Source organism: Dreissena polymorpha, chromosome 11 (genome assembly GCF_020536995.1).
Source record: "Dreissena polymorpha isolate Duluth1 chromosome 11, UMN_Dpol_1.0, whole genome shotgun sequence".
Lineage (NCBI taxonomy): Eukaryota > Metazoa > Mollusca > Bivalvia > Myida > Dreissenidae > Dreissena > Dreissena polymorpha.
Window position 1 is genome coordinate 65,890,882 of NC_068365.1, and position 16,291 is coordinate 65,907,172.

Consider the following 16,291-nt stretch of genomic DNA (forward strand, 5'->3'; position numbering starts at 1 on the left):
AACAAAAAACGTATTCACACAATGGCTGCCACTACAACTGACAGCCCATATGGGGGGCATGCATGTTTTACAAGCAGCCCTTGTTTAATTGAGTTGTTTTCATCCAAGATGGTCGGTAAGATGGTTGTTAGAAACAATAGTTGTTCAAAATCTGAATTAATTAGATGTTCCGGACAATTGATTGAAATCGCACGAAATCTACGTAAAAGTAACATGTAGTGTCTATGTCTTTAAAACAACCGTGTTTAGTCAAGACAATGCATATTTTATATTTTTCAGGAAAATACACCTCAGAATGGCTACGGCATCGGATGTATGTGGGTTTTGCTTTAAAGAACCCGTATTTGGATTCTGTGAAAACTGTAATATTTCGCTTGGTGTAAGTTGCTTCTCAAATCACACTAAGATACATTTATTTACTAGTCATATTGTGTTTCCGTTGGATAACTCAGACAACGAGACATGCTTATCGGTACCCATAGAAAAAGACATACATGAACAAAAATGCCAAAAGCACGAAACAGACCCTCAGTCGATCTATTGTGGAAGGCATGACGCAACCATATGTGGTCGATGTATACTGGCTGACCACATGACTTGTAAAGATGAAATCGTTGATCTACACATAACAAAGTTTGATGAACAAAAGGCGAATTCCCTTCTGGTCTCTTTGAACGAAATCAAAGGCGAAATAAAAGACCTTCAGGTCCATGTAGACAGAAATGTTAAACTGAATGACGAGTGTAGAGCCTCATCTATTGACGCAATTAAAGATTTTCGAAAGAAGATTGATTTAAGGCTTAACCAGTTACAGTTCGAAGCAGAACAATCCACAGAGAGGAAACACAAAGAAAATATGAACAGTCTGGTTGAACTTGCAAAAATCTGCAAAGACGTTTCTCTTCGAATTCAAATGCGTGGAGAAAAAATCGAGGAGTTATCGAAGAAAAAACAAGAACGGCATTTGTTTGTATATTCTAAAAAACTGGCCATTGAAATTGATGAAATAAGAACAGCTATTAAGCAGTCAAACAACAAAAACCATGTTACAAAATTCACATTTAAAGAACACCCAACATTGGAAAATATTCTTCAGAAAACAATTATTGAAATTGGAACACTTCAAGAAGCTTGCGATGGAAGCGAAGAATTAGTTGACGATACACATGCTTCATTAACGGTAAGAGTTCATCTGTCACAGGACAAAACCGTTCAGGATGCAACCTTCATATACAACAACAATGAAACACCGGAAATATCACCAGTTCTGAACCTCCTGTAACGACCCTCTATTTGTTTATATAAGGCAACTAATTTACCGACATTCAACGCACAACGTATGCGCAGAGATTTGACTGGAACCATCTTAGCTGGATCAAATCCCTGCCTTCAACACCAACCACTTGATGTATAAGCTTTAATTAAAATCCCGTTTGGGCCCCATGACTTCATAAATTACACAATTCAAACAGTACACACATGACTTATCGATAAACAGAAATACATAACGGAAGGACGGACAACACGGTATCCAATAACTTCAGGTAACTATTATTTGAACGGTCTATGCTAAGCAAGGAGTGTTTAAAACAAAACGTAAGTGTCAATGAAAAATTCATCGCATAACGTAAATGAAAACAAATTTAAAACATCTTTTTTGTCTTTTCAGCGATTTTGAATTCCATGCATGTAGTTTCTGTTTAAACGTTATATATTTTAGAGGACTCCTGAACATGCAGATGAAAGCTGTGCGCGGAAAATAACACAACCGAAGAATTTTGCGTCCGGTAACATTTTATGTACAAACAGAATTGATCAATCGATTAAAATTAATCCATGTTGCCCAGCATTCGTGAAACCCACGGGTTAGGGCTGAGACCTTTTAAAGGGACCTTTTCACGTTTAGGTAAATTGAAAAAATTGAAAATTATTGTTTCAGATTCGCACATTTTCGTTCTGGTTATGATATTTTTGAGGAAACGGAAATACTGAAAATTAACCATGCTCTTAACTATCCATTATATGCATCTTATGACTATTTAAAAACATGAAAATTATAAAGCGTTGCAACACGAATCGATTGAATAATTTGGAGAGTTCTGTTGTTGTCGTTATATTATGTTACACTGCGAGGATTGCTTATATTAAGTATAAACTACATCAATTCTCTATGAGCACGGATGGCCGAGTCTTCCAAGCGTTAGACTTTTACTCCAGAGGTCATTGGTTCGAGCCCAGTTGAGGGTTACTGTTTTATATCTTTAATCTTATTCTTATTTGTACTGGAGCTTTTTAGATCCTATGTGTGCGTGTATCAATATAAAGCATTTAATGACAAACTTCAATACATGCCAAAATCTTTAAAAGTCCCTTTAATAGCTTTGTTACAAAATTAGTTATTTAAATATTGAGATGTTGTCGATATAAGTTAAAAATGCAGTGCAATTATTATATAACTTTGGTACAAGTAAATCTCATTTTGACAGAAATGCAAAATATGTAAAATATTATTTTAGGTAATCAACCTCCTGGAAAGATGACGGTTGAATTATACTTCGGGATTGTTCGCATTGAGTACGAGTTTTTAAATGGACAACAATCGGTATGTATAAGTCACGTTTACTAAACTACATTGCAGTGTACGTACATTTTATTTTTGTCATGCCCCGAAAGGTGGACATGTTAAAGGCGAACCTCCTGATTTCCAAAGAACCAGTTGAGGAATAAAATTTAAAATTGTGTGTTCATAATTTTCAATTATTTATTTTGTGATGCTTATATAGATTGTGTTAGAAATAAACCAGGGGTCGTATTCCAGAAGAATCTTACGTTAAATTTTATTCTTATCCTTGAATTGGGAAAATTTCTTAAGTGTTTTATTTCATATTTCAATAGTTTGGCATCAGGATTTACAAGAAAATAACATCATTAGGTGTTTCCTTTTTAAGTAAAGAAATACAAAACATTGTAATTTTGACCTTAAGTAAAATTATCTAAGAAATGACTTAAGATGTTTATGGAATACCACCCCAGACCAGAAAGAGTTTACTAGTATTTCGGCGCGCGACGCTTATTTCAAAAACATGTTTTTATCACACAAATGGCAAATGTATCGACTTAACTGTTTTTTTGTTAGCGCGAGCTTGGAATGCTCACAATTATAACATAATGAACTTAAGCTGATTTACTTTGCACACTTGGAAACTTTTCTGATGTACCACGTATTCAAATCGATATACTGTGAAACCATTTATTTTCGACAGCACAGAATTTCGTCATTTTTATAAAAATGACGATTTCGTCAGCACTTAAATTCGCCGATTTCTGATTTTGCATTAAAAAAAATGCGTCAGTCAATATCCGATTTGTGTGTTAAACATATTCGCGATCAATCGCAGTTGCGAAAAATCGTGGTACGAATGCGGGAACACACTTGAGAATCACTGCAGGAGGTGGGGCCTGTTTGTCACATGCCAATTAACTAATCTTTTGTTATCAAGGGACAGTAATGGACCCTCTTAATGTATGCCATTCACACGTTCATTGTTATGATTAGCGGACAAGTGGGATCGAATAACCGTTAACAAGTGTTTGTAACAACGAAGCCAATTGTGAATTAGTCTTATTCTATTATTATAATTGCCAAAAGTAAACTAACGGTATATAAATCAATAATGTCAATAATTTAAAAATAAATAAATTGATACATATAAAATAGTAATAAGTGTGGTTAAACGCAAAAAATCAAACAACAAACAGCAATTAAAATATATTCTTTATTAATTTGTGATAAATACGCATGTTGATCACACATCGTCATCTTTTCATTTGGTTTATTGTCTTTCATCGGCATTCGCTGCGTGATGGCTAATATGGAACACCCCTGAAAAACACAATGCACCTAATGGGTAATAAAGTTATAAACAATTAGCGCTAATTCATTACCATTCTATATAAACGAAGTCAACGCATTCGATACAGCTGTACTGCACACGCGTTTTAAAGAAGTGTAACGTGTCAGTTAAGTACCTTGTGTAATATACATCCCTTTGTGTCAAAACCGGATTAATCTTGATTACGAAACAGCAGTGAATGTGTGCATGGATTATGTTGGAATTTAATGCCTCATGTCTACGGTAAATTGAAAATATTGTTCAATTTAGTGTTTGTTTTTGTTCAAACATAGAGCATGATTGTTCGTTAGGATCTTAAATTCGCCGATCGGTCGACTTACGAAATTTATGAAAATTAATGCCTGACGATTAATAATGGTTTCACAGTATCGGTATAATGTGGGGTGTGGTAATTTATAAGATAGATTTTGTTAAAATTTAGACTCAGACTAATTCAACAAATATCGAATACTTCATGTAAATTTAATTGAAATTGATCAACAACAAAATATCAAAAATAACAAATTAAAACAATCGCTAAGCAAGTAAAATTCTCAAAATCGTACATCGTAAAATAATAATGTGACAAGTAAAACGCATTATCTTACACGTCTTAAAGACCGACCGGCTTGCAACATTGTGCTAATGAATATTCATAGGAGCCATATTATTTGTATAATGAATGTTATGTTTTCTTGGTAAAAACCCACCAAGAATCATGAAATTGAAATTAAATTGAAATTATATAGCGTTGTACCACACCAATTTTTTTTTTAATGCAGCATGTTTCAAACTTAAACATTTTAGTTATTGGTAAATATGTTTTATGTAAAATTGTAGATGCGATCATTCGATTACAGTATGTGCATGCAAACGATTAAATCATTCATCCGTGACGATCGGATGCTTCAGCAAGTAGGGAAGATATCCTATGATGTGCCGATTGCGCTGTTGCGCTCCGGAAATTTGATACGAGAAATATTGATTTTTAAATTAATTTTATTTTTTCCTGGTGGTTTAATCCTCCTTAAATTTAGAACTTGAAATAAAAGTAGAATCATATAAAGTTTTACCATTTTCACGTGCAAAAGGATGAAACCACACCTACCACTCGTGCAAAAGCGCCCGATTGTTACGAATTAATTATTGTATCGTTATCTTGCACGAAATATAGGCAAATGATTACATGTGCAATTTTAAATTAAAATCTTAACTCATCACTGAGATATTTAAGTTTGAAAAGTGTTGATTTAGTAAAGTCTCCAAGTGTAAATGTGAGTTTATGCGTGCCGTTTAAGAATATATATTATAATGTCTACTTTTATGTGATTTGTGAAAATATATAATTACCATGCCCAAGCATTGTGCAAGCGAACAACTTAAAACAAGAAGGCATATACTGGCTTTAATTAAGGAAAATTAATCAATTTTGTTTCCCGGAGTTATCAAACACGTTTTTGAAGTTTTGAAGGTTGCTTACAACCAAGAGTTTACATGTTTCTCGTTGTAAATGATCCAATTGAATTGTATTGTAGTTATAGAAACACACTATAATAACAAGTTATGAATGCAATGATTTTTTGTAACGACACGAGTGAAACAAATATTCGACAAATCACCAAAAGCAAAACATTAGTCAAGTTTATAAACTTATGCGCGCATACAGTACTTGTTATTGTTTCTTCTAGGATGGCAAAATGTATAAGGCTTTAACTCAGAAGTTGAGACTCCCTAACTCGGTCAACGGAAGAAACGTTTGCAGAATGCTTAAACTAGCCTTTCAAAGGAAATTGCTGTTTACCATTAACAGTGATGGCGCCATTGTATATAACGGCATAAAGCCTCGGAGCTCAGACTACGTAATGAAAGAGTATGTATTAACTGTATTGTGCATGCAAAGATACAAGTATGTGTAGCACAGGTACATATAACAAGAACAAATATGAAGTTAAAAATACTAAATGTTTTAGATAATATTCATTATTTAAATACTACTAAAGCATAATGGGGTTTATAGTCAATTACTTCATCGCACGTGTGGATGTGGACAATACTCTACATTGAAACAAAAGTAACAATAAGATGACGGGGACAAACCATTCATGGTGTGCGTAAAGAAACTCATTTTCCTTTCTGGTTAACTGAACCTATTTCAAATTGAACAAAATACTGGATTCATGCATACATTATCAATTTGATATAATTGAAATACACGATCAGTTTTGATGTCATAGATGCTGCGTACTCGCAATTATTATTGAGTCGTCAATCAAGGCATGTCGCTGACATACGCAAATATTTAAATATGTAATAGCAATATATGTATAAGTAAGTTTCATTACAATAAAACAATTTAGACGGAGAAAAATAAGATTATTCAAGATACCGTTGAAATTCGTACATCCGCACATTTTTCCTTATTTTTTATGTGGAGAAAACATTCTGTTACACTGGAAGCTCGTATTATATTGTCTTTATTTCAGATTCGAATGTACCAGAGTAACCACACAGTTGAAAGATAAGGGCATCACGATGGCTGACATTGACACAAACGATGACTTCATGGGAACAGTGATTGTGGACTAATTAGATAAAACAACGTGTTAAATGTTTGTTGAAAAAGCCTGTACAATATTTCAAAAAGCAACCACGAATATACTTTTATCAGATAAAAGACCAATTAAAAAATGGGTAAATATTGAACTAAACAATTCGAGGGAGCATACAAAGTAAACCAATCATTTAAAAGAAAGTGGGAAACCTTCGCTGACATTGACTTGTAATGACTTATTATAGAGATGTATGAGATAAGACTAAGCATGAATGCTTGTCGTGGCTTTGGATGAGTTTTTGTCGAGTGTATGGGCTTGAGCACGTGCTTTAGTACGTCGAAGATTGTCCGTAATTCAATTTCGCCATTAACCATGCGATTTTTTACACAACTTTCTTCAAGTGTAATCATGAGATGTTTCATCGCGTGTAAAACTCTACCTCAATAATTATGGTCACTCTTACAGGTCGAAGGTTAAATTTGTACCAAAGTCAATGACAAATTGGCATGTGCTGTGTGTTGCGCGTATCATTTATTAACCTTCCTCCAAAGTCAAGGTCACTCTGAGAGTTTACATGTTGAATTCGGGCATAGTATAGCTTTTCAGACTGAAAATTCGTCATTCAATATATAAGCTCACATCACCATGTAGTGTTAAGGGGATCTGTTGGGATATGAATATGTGTGACAAAGGTCCAAAGTCGTGTCTATCTTAAGAATCGTTTACAGAACCGTCTTTTAAACTTGAAAGTTTGAGCGCCACCGATAGAGAAGTAAACGAAAAGTTGAAAACACAAGCTTCGGGACGCCGAAATAGATAAATGACCATACTCCTCCAAAACTCCTCACATCCAACATGTCTTTCTTTACGACCATCTTCACGTAATGGTTATTCAGCGGTGAACATTATAGATATTTCCACCAGGCAGTTAAAGGGGAATTGAAACCCGTGCTTCAGGACGTAAAGACGTATGAACGGTCGAACGTACAGAAATACGTGCGGACGGACGGACAAGTGCAAAACCAATGCATCGCGCTCAGTGGGACAGAAATAAATAACTCAAAAACACCAATTGTGCAATAGTGCTTTAAATATGACTGTGTTTCATAAACATACATGCACACTTTAAGTTATGCCCCCGGATCGAATGATCGGAGGTATATTATTTTTGGCCTGTATGTCTGTCAGTCTCTCTGTCTGTTATTCTGTCTGTCATTCATTCTGTCCCAAAACTTTTACCTTGGTCAAATCTTTTGCAAAATTGAAGATAGCAATTCTGGCATGCATGTGTTGCACATTGAGCTGAACATTTTGAGTAGTGAAAGGTAAAGGTCAAGGTCATCATTCAAGGTCAAAGGTCATCCTTGAAGGTCAAAGGTCAAATATATGGATTCAAATAGGGGCGATTGTGTTTCACAAATACAGCTCTTATTTTATTTTAAAACAATACATAATTTAAACATGTTTAAAAATGGACAAATATGTTAAAGAAAAAGAGAAAATGACATACAAGCACACACAAGATGAAACCAAGAGTGAAAAAAATAACAATAGAACAGAACATAATTATGTGACTATGACCATATGGGTCGTAAAATGCCGTCCAAGGTTAGTCAGTGAAGTCCGCACAGGCTAATCAGGCACGACAATGTCCTCTTTTATGATATTTTTCGTTAAGAGAGAGTATATTCTTAGCAAAAAATTCGAGTTGGGGCTGAAAGTGTCGTCCCTGAATAAGCTTGTCCGGACTGCACAGGCTAATCTATGACGACACGTAACGCGCATGCATTAAACCCCCTATTCACAGAGCACGGTCCATATGTAGTAACAAAAACCTGTACAAAAGGTGGTTTATTTATTATTATTGCATAAACTCAATCTATAATGCCCTCTGGCGAGGTGCAGAAACTTGGCAAAAGGAGTGCTTGAACGGGAGAAATCGTGTATTAACAAGGCGATTCACGTGCCGTTCAAGCCCTGTTATGTGTTTTTCATTATCCCTATAAAGAAACAGGTGATATACATGTGAATAAATGAGTGAGCTAACAAAGTAGTTAAATTTGGGTAGAGTTTATAATAATTATAATCATTTTCTGATATATTACGTTTAACCAATCAACAAAATATATACATTGTAACACAATAATTACTCTATGCGTACACTTAAGTTGTTAAATTATTTTAACCATGAAGCTGGAAATACTTACTAAAATAAAGGTTTAAACTCAAATAGTATCTTTCTCTAAGCGGCAACGAAATAGATTATCTCTGTTCTAGATACCGTTTTTGTTCGAAGACATTATTTAATTTATGTGCTTATGCCTTTAAAAAACAGAATATTAAAAAATACATATACAAAATATTGTTTCATAATTATAGATATTCGTAAAATAATAAAACGTCGTTTATAACGACAGTATGTACAACGTCATTTTAGATTCCAAAACATTGATACATTATTATTCTACATGCGGTGTTAAGAGACGTTCACAGATGTAATAGTTTAGTCAAGTCTCCTCACCTTAGAATTATTGTACTTATGTTTTCGTAATCTAATATGAATATTACATCACGTTATGTGAATATTACATTAATATATGTCTATTCAAGTCTCATCACATTAGAATTATTGTACTTATGTTTTCGTAATATAATATGAATATTACATCATGTCATGTGATTATTACATTATTATATGTGAAGAACATACAGTTTGTCCAAAAAATATTGATTTTGAAACTGTTATTTTTATTAACACTTTTAATAGACCATTTTTTTCAAATAGAAATATTGAACTATCAAATTAATATATGCTGTGTACATACTGTATGTTTCTTTAGAAAATTGATTTTGAATCTCGGGTGGATGCGATATGTAGTATTTGTATCAGAACATTATCGTTTATTCAACCATAACGTTTTTTATGCAACACCATGTATTATGAATATATGAATGATATGCTATATGTTGATCAACGACCATAACGGCCTATTTCAACTGTGTAAATATGTATATGTATTTGTCGAAATAAAAGTTCTTCTTCATGTAGTTGGACTATATATTTCCCGCAATATTGATGAAAGCGTAATGCAGGCACATGTAGTGGGACTAAATATTTCCCGCAATATTGATGAAAGCGTAATGCAGGCACATGTAGTGGGACTAAATATTTCCCGCAATATTGATGAGTGCACATGTAGTGGGACTATATATTTCCCGCAATATTGATGAAAGCGTAATGCAGGCACATGTAGTGGGACTATATATTTCCCGCAATATTAATGAGTGCACATGTAGTGGGACTATATATTTCCCGCAATATTGATGAAAGCGTAATGCACATGTAGTGGGACTATATATTTCCCGCAATATTGATGAGTGCACATGTAGTGGGACTATATATTTCCCGCAATATTGATGAAAGCGTAATGCATGTAGTGGGACTATATATTTCCCGCAATATTGATGAAAGCGTAATGCACATATAGTGGGACTATATATCTCCCGCAATATTGATGAAAGCGTAATGCAGGCACCTTAGTAAAAACAGAAAAATATAAATATTCGACCTAAATGTAAAATCAATGAGCGTATAAAACATCAACATTGTTATAAAGCAAGGAATAACGGTTTAAAACATTTTTTCCCGAAAAAAAACAACATCAAGTTTCCAATTGGTTGAGATCGCATAGTTTTGATCGGTAACGGTTAACTGTACGACCCCGGAAGTGGCTTCTTCCTAGGTAGCTCACCTCTTAATTCAAGCTCCTCCTCCATGCACATTTGCTTCCGGTGGGTTGCGTCAAAGTCTGTGTCGTCGTTAGGACGCCGTCCCGTCGACTTGTCTATCGGATGTCGTCCTGTCGTTCCTGTCGGCTTGTCGTCATCGGTAGACATCATGCTGATGTTGCGGCCGACACACATGAGGATGCCGGCGACTATATTGATGATCATTCCTTCTATTTTAACTGAACTGAAATAAAGAAGAACAATACTAATGATTATAAGAAAATGTGAGCTTTATATGTCTAATTACTACAAGGAATTAAATGATATAAAACTGCATTCTTCGAATAAAATCAACCCTCAGTCAATTAAATTGTTTGTAAGCACATCTTCAGAAAACCTGATGTTCACGTAAGCCATATATCAAAATAATTGGACAAAGTATAAATTGGGCTAGACAGATAACAATTGAACAGTTAATAGCAAATCCCAGTTCCTTTGTTTTAATCACCGTGATGTTGGCTTTGCTATTGATTGTGCAACTGTATAGATCAGCCCATACAAAAAACATTGGAAATGCTGAAACCTATCTCTAAATAAGGGTAAGATACACTTAATGATGATGTTCATCATGTTTATGAATCAGACAACCGCGGTCAGAATGGCGATGTCATTGAGGACAGCGGTCTCAGATAATGCATGCACGTAATTGTAATACTATCTGTGTAAGTGTTCGCATCCTGTGTTCCGTTACTATACTGAGCTTATGGCATTTATCATCACATCTTTAAAGGTATTTAATAATAAAGCGCCTCTATCATTTATTTATTACTGAGACACAATATTTTGTTTTAAATAATAAAGTAACCAAGCACCATAGTCTTTCTTACTGTACCATACGGATTGGCCTGGAAATGCTAATAAGTATCATAGCAAGTCTCGTTTATCGTCGGGCATGCCATGAAGAGGCCAGCATGCGTGACGTAGCCGTCGTCCGTCCTTTCCGCCCAGTGGAAAGACGCCACGGCGGTGGTGTAGAAGACAAGCGCCAAAAGATTGACGACAGTTGCGACGACACTCCAATTAATCTTTTCACACATATTTTTTAAGTTTTCTTCTGACAATTCCGGTTCGAGGTTCAAGGCTTACTATCTCCTAATTTAAATTCTGTAAAAAGCCAGTGTGAGAATCGTGTTGGGATTCGAAGTAAAAATACAAGTAATTTTTTTGATTACATTTCTAGCAATATGTATACACTATCAAGCATTCATAGAAAAAAGGAGTATGTGTGAAGCATACAAAATAATTTTATACATGGTTTAAAGTTCCTTTAAAGATAATTTATGATGTAATGTTCCGAAACCGCAAATAGCGCGTTGCACACGTTAAAATTTATACTTATTAAATTAACAATTTAAATCAAATATGTGCAAATAAACTGTTCTGTACCTCCTTATCCACCTCACATTCAGGTCTCACTTTAAATATGTCTAAATATTCATCATACTTAATACAATTATCAACTTTTTATTATGGCCGCTTAATTATTTAGAATATTTATCGACTTTCATTAACATGTCCCTTATAATTAGAAAAGATCTGTCAAACACACCGCTAGCAAAATCTTACATGAAACGTCATTAGGTTTTAAATTTCAAATTTTCGTTCTAATTCATTAGGTTTACACTGGTTCGTTATTGTTTATCGTATTCGCGTCATTATCTACGTATATATATTTAAGCGTATAAGCCACATGCACAATTTATATTATGGAAAGGTACTCATTATGCAAAATGAATAATAACTATAATGAAACAATCGATATTCAATAATATTTATAAAAGTTGGAGTCTTGAAAAACGCATGTTTGGATGGAAGTGGTGAACAGTTGGACAGACAAAGTTGTAGTTTTGTTAGTTTGAAGCATTGTCCATTCCAAATCCTGTAACCTATTTATGTATCTAGATTTATCAACAGGAATAGTAATGTTATGTAGTCGGATTACACTGTGTGTGTATATTGTTTGATTTGTTTGTATTTGTTTTTCAGGGTGCATGATCAACGACGTTTACAAACGGGCTGGACAGAATTAAAACACACCGTTCAGAACTTTATTTTTTGCAAATATCTCAAGTTATTGAAATATCGTTGCTCGATTGCTATAGTGCTCTAAATACCAATTTCATTTTTTGGAGAAAAACGCATTTAAAGGTTTAACCTTTATTTTATCACTTATTTATGCACGTATGTGGACAAAAATATACCAGAGTGTTTATCAATAAACGGGGATTATGAATATAATTAAATATTTACTTTAGTAAAGTATATGCAAATGTTATTTGCAATTTTATGTATGGAAATAGCATTTTGCTATTTTTTTTAAATAAAAATCGTTAATTACTTTGCTCTAAGTCCCGGAGATGGTGCAGTACAGCATTCACCCGTTTGTAAAAATGTGGGAGATGGAGCAAAATAGAATCGAAAAACTTCTTCTGTTTTCTAAACAAAATGTGGGAGATAGAGCAAAATGGAATCGAACAACTTCTTATGTGACGACTGAATCTTGAATCCGATTACGGCATATAAAAGATCTCGTTCTCACGATAACAGCGATATAAAAAATTCATTTTTGAAAAAAAATGGAGATACAGCACTATAGCAATAAAGCGACGATATGTGTGCAAAAATCTTTGGTGCATAAAAGACAGTCTTTTTTGTGAAATTTTGGCACCGATTTCAGAGGTAGTCAATAATTAATTCTTAGATCTTAAGATATCCATACACACTTTTATTCACTAAAGATGTTTGCAAATGTATTTTAATAAGTGTAAATATTTGAAAACAAAATCACGTTCTTAACGGTGTTTTTACATTCCGTCAAGCCCTGATCCAGCACCCTGGTTATGTAAAACATTGACTGTCAGAATGCGAAATAAATGATACTCCTTTCGCTATCTATTAACATAACATTGTTGCAGCATACAACAGGCCTAGAGAGAGAGATATTGAGAGCACGAGCGCGCCGTCCTCAAGAGGACTAAACACGTTGAAGTTGTTGTCCCTTGTTTAGTGGTTTCAAGCAAAATGCCAATGTATATTTAGTTTCATATACGATTCAATGATCACGTTGACTTTCTATTGTTTTCATGTTAAAAATACGGGGTTGACATTAAAGGTCAAGCAAAGTATATTATTACTACTTTAATAATGTAAAACATAAAGTATGTGTATGTTTTTAATAAAAATTTTTTGACTGCGTACGTTGTAAGTTTGAATTTATGCTATATGTTACTGTTCGTTATTTTAGGACGGAATCCGAAGCTCTGAAATTGTCCTATGCGGGTAACATACAAATGAATTATGAGATATATGAAGGATGCTAAAGTGAATGACTTACAAAAAGTTTAAATACTGACGCCATGTAATAGAGTAATTTCAAATTTGACATCGTACATGTGAGTGTAAAAGTGAGAGAAATACCGTTAGTTTTTCTCTAAAAAGATGCCTCCAAACAGGCGAAAAAACAGCATCATACAACACGGAAAGAGAGGAAAGCTGGTAAAACAGCCACACATGTGGCAGGTCATTCGACAGATGAACATGAATTCTCAGTGAGACTTTCACTTGCTCTTGATTACTTAGCAATCAATGAACACGTAATCAAGTTTAGAAAGGAAAGAATGTTCTCTTATGAACGAGAAATAACACTGGTACAACAAGCATTTTGGCGTAACATACGGGCTTATATATTTGGAGTCAAATAGAGGGCACTGCAACTATTAGAATGATGTCTGACGTAGACCACTTACAACGTTTTAATATGTTTCTTTTGTTTCTTGATTCAGAAAGTCCGCCTCGTCAGTCGCATGACCATCAAGTCGTTCTTAAGGTGAGCACAAACGGTTGTGTTTCACAATAATGTGTTTTAACAACTATTGAACCATCAACACAGGCAAATCTTTTTAAACAAATAGATCCGGATCAGTTTAATGTTGATTTCGAAAGCTTTTTTCGAAGGGATTAGACGAAAACAGACGGCATGATTCCACAAACAGTTATGTTCGATACTATAAACAAACATCCCGTTATACTTAAGATAGCAAAACGACACGGTCCTACAGAAAGTATTGGGAATACAGACAGTGTTTATGCGTGTTTCTGTAAAAGTCTTCTTAAGCAATGCAAGTTCGTTTTCGAAAAGCCTCGCCCCGGTCACTGGCCTTTAGAGAAGACGTTGAAAAAGGCCAGAAATATTGCGTTTTTATAGTTCCGCAGGGACCCCCCCCCCCCAAAAAAAAAAAATACGAACATATGTACGTACTATTATTTGATTACTATTGGCGAATTTCCACAAATCTAACAAAGCGGCTATTTATGTTCAGTTTAAACAAAATACATCTGAAAGCATATGCTCTTACAAAAATAATAAGAAAGGAGTTGTTTGTGCCAGAATATCGCGACAGGCTGAATACATTTCATTTTAAAACAGACTCCTTTTTTGCGGTCGAGAACAACCGGCCTGATGTGTGGAGGGAAAACAATCTTTTCAATTGTGTTAATTACATTTGTTCAACTTTGAGGTGCTTCTGGACACGCCGCAATTGTCCAAACCTTACCGTAGAGAATGTTAACCTATTTGATGCGAAAATTAAAATAAACGAGTTCCAGAAATTGTCGGATCAAATCATATATGTTATTAATTCACTACGAATACAAATCGATCATATACATATGGAAAACATTTGAAAGTGGCTGCATGTGCGCATGCGTAACAATCAACGCCACAGATATTGTACGACTGGTCCAGCACTATTTAATGATGTATTCAATATGTGTCAGTGAACGACGCATTTTTGTACGGATTTGAATGGTTAGAAGTACCGTCAAAACAGGAAAACTGTACTTGAACACCAATATACACAATTAGAAACTCATTATCGCGCCGCGTTGAAGAGATAAGGAAAATATGACTATGCATTGCATAGCGTTATGTCAACTCTGGCTAGTTTGGTTGCTTCGGCGTATTTAGAACTGAAGGCAGAAAGACGTGAATATAATGAGGATAGCATCAATAAAGCTAGACAAATGTTTAAATAATCTCTAGAGTTTGATATTATTGGCAACTACATGAGATACGCTTCATTCCTTTTCTTCAAGGGAGAATATGATGAAGCTTGTAAATATTATGACTTGATAGAAGACAAAATAGAAGACGATAAACACTCTAATCTCATTTACCAGTTATTCAAATCCCTTTCGGAGTTATTAGCATTGCCGACTGCACAGCAATCATTTGGAAACTCTTTCAAATAAAGATGGTCTGTAGTTTTGATATTTATACAACCAGAGGTGATGTGTGTTCCTGAATTCTTGTGGTGCGAAATGTACCGAGGAAATATCGGCACCTCCAATTCATCTGGTTGTATGTTGCCATTTGATGGAATGTATGACTGCATTTGTTTGCAAATCGAACCCTATCTCTACTATCTACAATACCTTACATACAGGGAACTCAATCAAGAACCCAAACCGTTGGAAACTTCGAAGAAGTTATCGAAATTCACTGAAATCATGAAATCCGCAAGATTTAAATCATCTAAAGGCGAGGCCTTTGTATCATGTGGCCATCTTGATACCTCTTTGAACATGCTAGGGCACTGCTATGAACTAGAGCAGAAGTGGGAATCGGCTCGGAAGTCTTACGAAACTTCTTTACGTATGCAACCTCAAAGAAATGCGGCCGTTTTGCATATAACTAGACTTCAAACTACTTTGCCTCAAACAAGAAGAAACACTGATGGGGATTAACTCCCCGACATACCGTTTTGACAATGATGATGAGCTTTTTTTCCAATAAATGCTATTTTTATTAACATCTCAATAGCCCCTTTGATGTGGATGCTGAGGTTTACAAGTGCGTATGTACGCTTTGAGTCACGTGAGCGCCAATTTCACGTGATTTCCTCTTCCGCGCATTTCAAAACAAAGAAGAACTACTAAATAACACTAGCAATTTACCAACGAATTAAGTCGAATTAGCCCTACCAAAGTGATAATAAAACCTGTTTTTGTCTAAATGGTTAAACGAGGTTCATTGTGTAGTGAATATCATGTTCGTAA

At 34.6% G+C, this 16,291-nt stretch overlaps 1 protein-coding gene across 1 annotated transcript; it reads left to right on the top strand.

The window, feature by feature from the left end:
* Positions 1 to 283: 283 nt before the first annotated feature.
* LOC127851358 (uncharacterized) lies at positions 284 to 9,489 on the top strand. Its single transcript, XM_052385088.1, has 5 exons — positions 284 to 1,180; positions 1,721 to 1,787; positions 2,517 to 2,602; positions 5,582 to 5,763; positions 6,377 to 9,489. Exons 1-5 carry the CDS (start codon positions 296 to 298, stop codon positions 6,477 to 6,479), a joined length of 1,323 nt encoding a protein of 440 aa, XP_052241048.1. The 5' UTR covers positions 284 to 295; the 3' UTR covers positions 6,480 to 9,489.
* The last annotated feature ends 6,802 nt before the right edge of the window (positions 9,490 to 16,291 follow it).

Excerpts from the sequence above, each read along its gene's own strand:
- LOC127851358 (XM_052385088.1), top strand. The coding sequence starts at position 296 with ATGGCTACGGCATCGGATGTATGTGGGTTTTGCTTTAAAGAACCCGTA. Across the intron at positions 1,788-2,516 it reads ACCGAAGAATTTTGCGTCCG|GTAATCAACCTCCTGGAAAG; the intron begins GTAACATTTTAT and ends ATATTATTTTAG. Across the intron at positions 5,764-6,376 it reads TCAGACTACGTAATGAAAGA|ATTCGAATGTACCAGAGTAA; the intron begins GTATGTATTAAC and ends TCTTTATTTCAG.